Source organism: Schistocerca serialis, chromosome 5, assembly GCF_023864345.2.
Source record: "Schistocerca serialis cubense isolate TAMUIC-IGC-003099 chromosome 5, iqSchSeri2.2, whole genome shotgun sequence".
NCBI lineage: Eukaryota > Metazoa > Arthropoda > Insecta > Orthoptera > Acrididae > Schistocerca > Schistocerca serialis.
In genome coordinates this window covers 189,115,153-189,125,106 of record NC_064642.1, presented here as the reverse complement: position 1 = coordinate 189,125,106, position 9,954 = coordinate 189,115,153, and the positions used below count along the sequence as shown (strand labels likewise).

The following is a 9,954-nucleotide window of genomic DNA, read 5'->3' as shown; positions in this document are numbered from 1 at the left end:
GTTTGCATATGATATGGTAAAGTAACTTTCTCGTAACACATAAACCACTGTTCACATTTTCAATGCTTGGCATCTGAATCTGCTTTATTGCTGAATCAAAATATTGACCTTACAAGGCAATATTGACAGAACATTATTATGCTGATACCCGTAACAAACATCGTGTTATGTATTAAAACAAACAATGAAACACTTAACCGCTTCACATAATTATTTTATATACCTTTAAAGCTATCTAAATCAATAGGCCAAAATATACAATGGCTTCAATAAACATATCACAGAAATGTTTCATAAAAGCTGAAACAGAGTTTTGATACTTTTTACCTTACACACAGAAAATATAGCATATGGAAAAAAGCAACACATTTTGATAGAGCAGTGGAAACAGCTTCATTGGAAATGCGAAAAAAGACAAGAAACAAATATTTGAAACATTTACACAAAACTGCCTGTCTACAAAGAAAATGAGAAAGAAGAGGAATCAGCAGAAAAAGCATAGCACCTCTCTAGGCAACCAAACAGACAGGATGATGAATCAACATGAAACTTACATCTGACTTCATTTGTAACTAGCACAACAAACATTAATGAGCTTGTTGACTATAAATTGTTAAGCAATAACTACACTGTCTACAGAACAAGTCCATGTACTTGTATAATCTAGTTATTACATGAACAACAGACTGATGAATGTTCCAAATGAAACGGATAAAATGCAGAACTGCAAGACCACAGCTTCAGCAAACAATGGTGCCAAAACCTGTTGGAAGCAAAATTTCTAACACATCAGTGGCAGCAGGTAACAGGGGTGAGTGCTTCTATTTTGAATCCAGCAGTGTTTCAATGGAAAAGAAAATTCAAACAAGGAATTTACATTTTACAACAAAATGTGGACTCTGGGCAAGTACCTACATATTTTCATGTGGATGCTGAAACATAAGTATCCACTCTTGCTAGTTTAGTTATTTAAAATTACTTCGATTTTCTGCTGACAAAGCCCAGATGTTACTGTCTATATCTGAAAACAGTTCCACAAACTGACTAACAATGACGGTGTAGACAGGACATTATAAGAAACACCATCATGCTCAACTCAAAACCACACGACAGCACATCCTATATTCAGAATTCCATTCTTAATGATGTAAGACTTTTATCCATTACACAGAATAAAATAACCACAAGTCATTTCATTCTTAATGTCTAAACAAATAATACATACATAACCTTTGAGTTTTCAATCAAATAATTTCCATGGTGGACAAAGGACATCTGCTACTGGCTCATACATTAACTATGAAGTTTAACAAGTGTATACATCCAAGTGAAAGCAAAATGATCTAATTGCAAGTGCGTACATACCCCCTCCCACTTTCATCCACCACATATGTTTAAGCTGGAGTGTATCAACAGACAATATCTAAAGTATCTCAGGACATATTCTGCTCTCAAGACAATACTGTTTGAGGAAATAAAAATTGTGCATCCTAAAAACTGAACATATTTCTGTAAAACAAAACATGAATTTGCAACACTGACATATAGGTTACTATAAAGAACATATTAATAAACTTACAATCTTCATCAAAATATTCTCTAGTTGTAAAAGAAAAACCTCAATATTATATGCACAAATGGAAGCACGGCTACTGATATGATTCCATCTTGCTCATAATAGATTCATCTACAGTTTCAATTAAAGTTCACACAGATTTTATCAGTTTGTCAGTGTCAACTTCAGACTAAAGCTCACTGTTGTCTGAATAGCCATTTTGCCTATCAGAGTCTATACTAATGCAGCACAATGTAATAGTTGTTTTCAGCGATTGATCTGTAAATAAGAAGTTCTGGTACTCTGATCTTCTGGGAAAGTGTTTTTGAAATCCAGACTTCTTAAAACATTATTTTAGGCTAATGCTTTTTTGTGCATTTTAAAAGTGTGAATACAAAATGTACAGTGGTGAAAAATAAGTTCTATCATATCAAATCTCAAAATCAGTGATTCTGATTTTGTTTACACTGGAGGTACCAGCATGGGGTACTGGTGTGCACCATCACAAATCAAGAACTGGTTGTTTTTAAAAAATTAACAGTGACTATAGCCCTTTTCTAACATTGAAAAATAAGTATTTTAGTTACAGAAGACACATGAATCAGTGTTTAGGTTCTTTCAAAACAATGAGTGGTTCAAGGTGATACAATTCTGCACAGTATTTAATTCCTGTAAAGGCTGATGCCACCATTCAATCAGCAGTATAGGACAAATCTGCAGCATTAATGTCCTATGCTGAATTATACTGTCTTCTAACAATTAGCACCTGGCAGTTATCTCACTAGAGTAACTAGTGAAAAAGAAACAGAAATTTGTACTTCATAGGTAAAGTACAAATATTAATCTAAATTTAGTCATCTGATAGGTAGTGTCAAACACTAAGAATGACAAGAACTTGCAAAGATAAGATTAGAACAGGAGAGAGACAGTGTTGCTTTGGAGCAGCAGGATGAGTAGAACAGTAGATATACATTGTTGTTGGATGAAGTAACACGGGCTGCAACATCCTTCTTTGAAGTAGTGGCTTTTCTGTTAATTTGACTATGTTAAGCTTATATTGAGTAATCACAAATAATTTATAACAGTTTAACAATAGCTAATTACCAATCACCTGCTTTACTATGCTATGTATACCTCGACAGGAACAGCAGAAAGTGGACAACGGAGCTTAAAAATGTAGGCCACTTGATCAAATAACATGAAAGCAAAATGTAGGCCATTTGATTGAACAACATGAAAGCAAAGAGTGGTAGTGAGAGGAGACAAAGAGGCAAAATAACAAGGGAGTAGTTGGGTTTACGTAGTAGAACTGCTGGCAGATAGCACTGCAATTTGTTATTAAACTATGACCTGCATCCCACAGGTCTTACACTAGGAAGAATGATTCACCATGGATCTTGGACCTGGAGGAATCATTCAAATTACTTTGACAGATGTGCTGGCAAATATACTTGCTATGTGGTAAGATAAGAAAATCTGCAATGACACCTCCAACCTGTTGGTGCTACAAAAGAGGTAGTGAGGAAGATACTGAAACAAATTAGTAAATAACATTTATGCATCCTTACAGCACTAGGTAATACTATGTCTTCGATATAATGAAGAACACAGTATTAATGGATGCACGAATATGCTTTTGAACAATATGAATGACATATCAACCACTAGAAGATAAATAAATCTTTTATGGGTCAGGTAGCATTATACAAGGTAATAACTGATAGTGCTACAGTTCAAACCGTACATGTGCATGTTGTATCTCAAAAGTATATAATCACTTATAAAAAAAACCTCAAACCAGTTAGTGTACTTCCTTACACACTCATTTAGATGCTACACTCTCTACAGCATCTCAGATTTCTGCTATAGTACAAATTAATTGTCAGTTTAACAAGCTGCCGTCTTTTCCTCCTAGTCCAGAAACTTTCTTCTTATGCATCAGTGTACACTGCAACACTCTCCTACTCCAACATTTCTGAACTTAGTGTCCCAAAAACCATAATATTTTCATCTGTTGTCACAACTCTTTCTTCTGTGCTCACACTCTACTGTAGAGCAATCAGTTCCTAATTGCTACTTCTTTTTGTTATGTCCATTATGCCTTGATTAGAAAGACAAAGTTATTTACATCGAAGAAAAGAAGAAAGATTAGGCTTTAATGTCCGATTCACAACATGGTCATTAGAGGCAAGGCACAAGTTTGGTTTGAGGAAAGACAATGGGCCCTCCTCTTCAAAGAAACCATCATGACACGCACACGCACACGCACACACACACACACACACACACACACACACACACACACACACACACACGAATAGTCATGGCAAACACACATAATGGCTCTCTTAGTACAGTGTAAGCATCAAAGGGGGCAAAGTAATTGTTTTGTTGCTGCCCATGGGCACAGTAAACCTCGGGCAGCAGCAGGTCAACACTAGATACAATCACATCTTCACAGTTAACACATTTTACTGAGTTGGAAGAGCGACTTCACTTTAGTGTGCACACTGAAACAAAGTAAACAGTAGAAACTAACAATAATGATGAGTTACGTGTCATCCTCTATGCCTGACTAGTATCTGGTATCCGAGACATGTCAACATGACAATGGGGGAAAGAACAGAAAGTGTATGTATGCTCCTTCTCTGGTAATTGCCCAATATGGAGCAAGCTATCAATCATTTTGATATTCTACTCTGAGCATATGCACAGTATTCTCCTTCTAATCTGTGAAATCTAATGAACAAGTATTTTTGCTTCCAAGACTACAAACACTTCATAAATGGCACAACATATCAACTTTTCCCCAGTATGAGTTTATATTCATTTCATCTAGAGCAGTGCAAGGAAAAGCTGATTGTATACCTTTGAACCATTGTCTCTTTTAATAATTGCACCAACAAAACAAATGTATGCATATTCAGAGTTAGTTGTTAATAAAACAATGAAACCGTACATTTGAAACTCTGAGATTTTAATTCACAGTTCTTGCCAGATTGCACTACTACTATGTAACAGCAATGCAATGCAATTAGAAGTCAAAGATCTATTAATAACAAATGTCATCTTTCTGTACTGCAATAATCTGCCAAGATGTTATAACTTAGAATGCTCTGAAAACCCAAAATAATAATTATTTCAGGACCATTAAATGACAGATGAAGTAGTACTGCGCACATTTAGTACATATTATACAAGTAACATTGCACTGTTAAATTTATTTTGAAGTTTCCTTAGGCACATTTTTAAAAATCAGAAGCTTTCCAGTTTATACTGAATTCAGTTTTGCGTGACAAACAGAAACATTCATAATGATTGATCCCACAGTGTAAAGTAAAGTAAAATATGGGGCATAATGTAGAGAGCAATACTTTTATATATTGACTAGATATGAAGACCTCAGCATGCATTAGTATTTTCAACAATTGATTGCTTGTCATCAAATGATGTTCAAGAATGGAACTGTTGTTTTGATGTTACAAATACACAGTATGCACAAATTCCTCAACTGCATTTACCAATTACAGTGTTTGTCCAGATCATAAGAACATGACTACTTAGTTTCTGAAGCCATCATTCATCCTATTTTTATCTGCTGTCATTATTTCCTAGCTCAAATGTCACCAAACAATGTGTTATTTATTACAGTTGTATCCTGGCACTTGCTCTAAGTCAACAATGTTTAATGAAAGTCAGTAAGTAACGCATTTCATATTTCTTCCACTGCAAAAATATATTTCCCTCAAAAGCCAAAATAATCATAAAAATTGTGGCGTAGAAGTATAAAGCTTTCACATTAATCACAGAGATTAAACATATCATTGCACATAACAATTAATTTTCACCTGTAATCTGAAATTGCTTTCTATAAAATAAACGATAAAATTTAGTAAGTGTTGAGTAACTATAAATTAAAATTGCCTTGTTTTACTGAACCACTAAAAACGATCATTATCAAATTAAAAATTATAATAAGGAACTTTCTCTTCAGCATGAGCCATATTTTTGAGCAAGGGAAAAAATCCTACTCTTTGACAAGAGCCTTTACAAAGATGGAGTTGTTTTTCATGCTTCCTTGAGCAGCTGCTCTGCAGCAAACCAATGTCAAGTTCAAATACAGCACATATTTTTTACCCAACTTATCACAATCTTGCATTCATGCTTCCAAGATTTTGAAACACTAACATAACAATTTTGTAACTTTATTCCTGAATATTTTTAAATAAATGTTTTCATAAAATCATGGGAGCCATGGGGATGTGCAACAATGTAGCAAGGACCTGTAGGGGAAAATTATAACCACTAAAAATTTTTAGTGCTCAGTTTCAGTCTTTACAGCAACATCTTGCATTGGGAGAGCAGAGCTAGAATATGATTCAGCCGACGGCAGCACCGCTACAGGAGCAGTTAATGCACTAGCAACACTCGGTCTTGAATCTACACTGAAATATGAACAGCCTATTCTGTCAACAAGTCTGTCTTCATAGGACACCTTTCCACCATTTATAATCACTTGTAATGGGTCAGTTTGACCACTAATACTTTTATTTTCACATTCGTCCTCCGTGAAAGCCTCTTGTTCACTATACGCTACATCAGAAAATGCTGATGCATCGAAGTCACCATCTGAATTTTTCTGCAACAGGGTCACAAACACTGTATCACTGTCACTATCATTCACTGGTCGAGGGAGCCATTCCTCTTCATCGCTACTAACTTCGGAATCAGTCTTAAAATTTAACACAGACAATGGTTTCACCTTATAACTTGAATAATTGTTAGGAAGTAGTCCCACTGAATCGTCATCATGGAGAGATAAAACATCCCCTCGGTCAAATATAATCCTCCCTCCTCTTCCTACTCTGCACCGAATTTTACTAATACCTGCAGCATTCGATACAACTGTCGAATCTTTACTCGTGCTGTTGCGGCTGTTGAAGGTACCACACAATGAAGCATGGTAATAACAGTTTTCCTTCCTACGGAAAGCAAAAGGGCCTTCACAGAGATCTTGTTCTTCGTCTGAAACAGTTGATTCTGTTAAAGCCATAGTCCTTGCTGTTGTACTATCAATTTCATCACCTGAAGTGCCAATATCCTGCAGTTTTGATGAGGAACCATAATGAAGATAATCACCACCAATCGAAAGCCCTGCACCTGATGAGCTTCCCATTTTATGTTTCCTTTTCTTGTAATGTCGCTTGACTTTAAGAGATGCATCACTTCCAATCATCTTTCCTTTACGACTATCATGTGCACTTAAACCAAACTGACTCGAAAAAGGAGATGTAAACTTAGGCTGTGCCTGTTTCATTGCCGAAACTTCTTCCAACAATTGGCCAGAAAAGTCACTAGCTTCGTAGCGCTTTTTAAATATCTCGAAAGTAAGACGAATGCCCTCCTTCTTAGTTTTCTCGCGGCGTTTAACAAGCTCAAGCAAAGAGACAGCTCTGCTAAGATCTCTTTTCAGTTTGAGCATTTTCTTATAAGACGTCTCACCGTTTTTCCTATTTTTCCTTGTCTGTATCTTTTCGGTTCTTCTTCTAAATGCTACATAGGGATTGTTTGGAAGAGAACCTAACCTGTGTTCTGTTTTTACGTTTGGTATTAGCGGCTGCTGCAATTTCAACCGTTTGTTTAACCAATAATCGTAAACAGCAATAGCTAAATCTTCGTCTTCTTTTAGCAATCGTTTGGCCTCAGCAGCCGACAGAACAGTTCGCCCGCAAGCCTTCTCCAATTTATCCATCATTTCTTCAAATTTTACTGGTGTTAGATCCAATTTCGAGGTGCGTTTAAGCCATATCTCGTCATCTGAGTCCATATCATACTCTATGACATCTTGCTCCATTGCAATAGGCTGCATCCTAATAAGCTGCCTTGGCATTTCGAAGTTTGCTGGGTACAGTTCATTGTATACTTCTTCGTCTCCAATGTCATGCACCTCAGGAGTTGGAATAATAAGCCCACTACATATTGCTCTTTGTAGATGATGCTCTCTTTCTTCTTCTTTTTCCATACCGCTAGGCATTTGAGGTACAGCTCTGTTAATTGCAGTATAATCGGGCAAATCAGGCAGTTCTTCTGCCAAATATATTGGCATTGGCTTTGTTGCATCAAGCGCTCGTGCTCGAAATGATAATTTAACCATGTTTGTATAATACTGAATATCTTCGTTACCCAAAAGAAACTGTGTCCCCAACGTGACAGCAACACCAAATCACTAAAAGAATTCTGCTTCATTCAGTGCACCGCAAAATTATACAAACATAAACAAACATCGACAAAACTGTAAACACAGAAACAACTCTGCACAGAAAACGCTTCTGCAAAGATTCTACATACACCGAAAGAAAACTACACATCAAAGATCTTCCTTCACAGTCATGTCACCAAAGCTAAGAGCATAGACCATTCTATGATCTATGGGTAGGAGAATGCGGAGAACGATAAAAGGAGTAGAGACTTTCGTATGTCATCCAAAAATTTTTGTCATCACCGCTCTTTATGCTGTTTATAAGTTATAGTTGACAATATATATTAAATATTGTACGGTTCTGTATAACATGCGTCAGAACAAACGATAGCAAACCAAATATAGCAGAGAGGATCTCAACCGGTCTGTTTTAATAGTAATAACAGTACTAGCGTAATTCATTCTTGGATCACTTTTACAAGGGTGTTAGACATACCTCGGAACTACAGATAAAGCACAAGAAAAGTAACATAAATGAGATATATTCGGTCGTGACCTTAGAATATGAATAATCTCTGCATAAGTCCCTTGAACAAAAAACCATGCCCTGCCGTTAGAAGAAAGCTGTGTCACATTTGTCAAAATCAGGGAAACAAAGAAAAACTTAAATTAGGACTGTCAGGTGGACATTGGAGAATCCATTTGCAACAAAATGAGGTTGCAAACTGGTCTTTTATATGGGAGAATGGACTCTCCCAAATAAAACACAAGTTTGCAACCTCATTTGGTTTATCCCAAGTATACAATAGTATCATTTAATAATGTAAATTTTTTAAAAAGCCAATTTATTCATTTGTTGTACACACTAAACAGACATCATTTCATGATGTAATACTACACAATCTGACATCAGGGCTGCTACGACAATGCTTCACTTCCATTTTGTGAATTGCAATAAACAGACATGCCAGTTTGGAGGATTTCTATATGGAAACTGGCATTAGCCAGTTTTGTAGTAATAATCATTGTAAATACAAAGGGTAACTAAAACATGTAGGAAGATTTACATGCTCAATAACCTAGGTAATGATGCAGTGATGTCAAACCTAATGGTAGAACACAAAGTGTACAGCTCTGGGTGGGAGCATATGATGTGGCTCATATTAAAAATAAAATAAAATTTAAAAAAATTGACCAAGCGCTGGATAGATATATACCTAGTCGAACAGTTGGTAATTGGGCGAATCCTCCATGGTATGTGGCCTCTGTAAAGAAATAGCACAAAAGATGTAAAGCCAAGGATAGGGCTACAGATAAAACTTGACCATGTTTACTTTCTGATTTATTTTTCTGGAATTCTTATTTTTGGTTTCCAATCTGTCATTTATTTAAATAAAATTTTAGTAGTATAAATGGTTTGTCTATTTCAGTTTAGCGATAAGTCACCTGTTCTTAAAAAAAGATTAACTGTTCCAATAAGAGAAACTTGTAAAAATTTTACATTAGTTGGTTTTTATACAACTTTTTAACTCCAAATATTACTTCAAAAGGTAATCAACCTTATCACGATGGAGAAACGATAGAAATTAAGAAAAATTTATTCATTCAAGAAAGCCAAGTATTTGCATTAAAGCTGACGATATTTTAAATAGAGTTACTATTGAGAGTGATCTTAAGTTGTATATGGATATCAAAGAAGGTAATATTGCAAGTGTGATAGGATTTAATAATCAAATTATTGAAACTAATAAAAAGAATGTTTGAAACAATGTTCCTAAAATTATCCTGTTCGAACTAATTAATAAAAATTTAATCTAGCTGATGGAATGTTTGTAAAGCATTAGTATCATGTTCATCAAGAAACTAATATTATTGTTTCACTCAAGCCTAAGGCAGAATTTGGAAGACCAATATCTTATAAACCATATTATCCTGCAACTATTCCTATTTTTTATCCTATTCAAAATTTTAGAAATTACTGTAAACCATGAAAATAAGAACCTAATTGACTTTGGGTGACAGCTGCTTTAAAAATGTCTTCATAAATTTTATCCTTAATAATACATGAACAAAATCGAGAGTTATCGGTTTTACTCATTCCCTGTGAATGAGAAAACAATGTAAATGCAGCCAACAAGGATACAGAGGTTGAAATAAATATTGGTGATGGATGGCTTTATACAAATCATGCACAATTATA

The 9,954-nt window shown here is 35.3% G+C and overlaps 1 protein-coding gene across 1 annotated transcript; it reads right to left on the bottom strand.

The window, feature by feature from the left end:
• Positions 1 to 4,756: 4,756 nt before the first annotated feature.
• Positions 4,757 to 7,884, bottom strand: LOC126481439 (enhancer of polycomb homolog 1). The gene has a single exon (XM_050105196.1). It carries the CDS (start codon positions 7,707 to 7,709, stop codon positions 5,871 to 5,873), a length of 1,839 nt encoding a protein of 612 aa, XP_049961153.1. The 5' UTR covers positions 7,710 to 7,884; the 3' UTR covers positions 4,757 to 5,870.
• Positions 7,885 to 9,954: the final 2,070 nt, after the last annotated feature.

Coding starts and splice junctions, on each gene's coding strand:
- LOC126481439 (XM_050105196.1), bottom strand. CDS start 7,709: ATGGTTAAATTATCATTTCGAGCACGAGCGCTTGATGCAACAAAGCCA.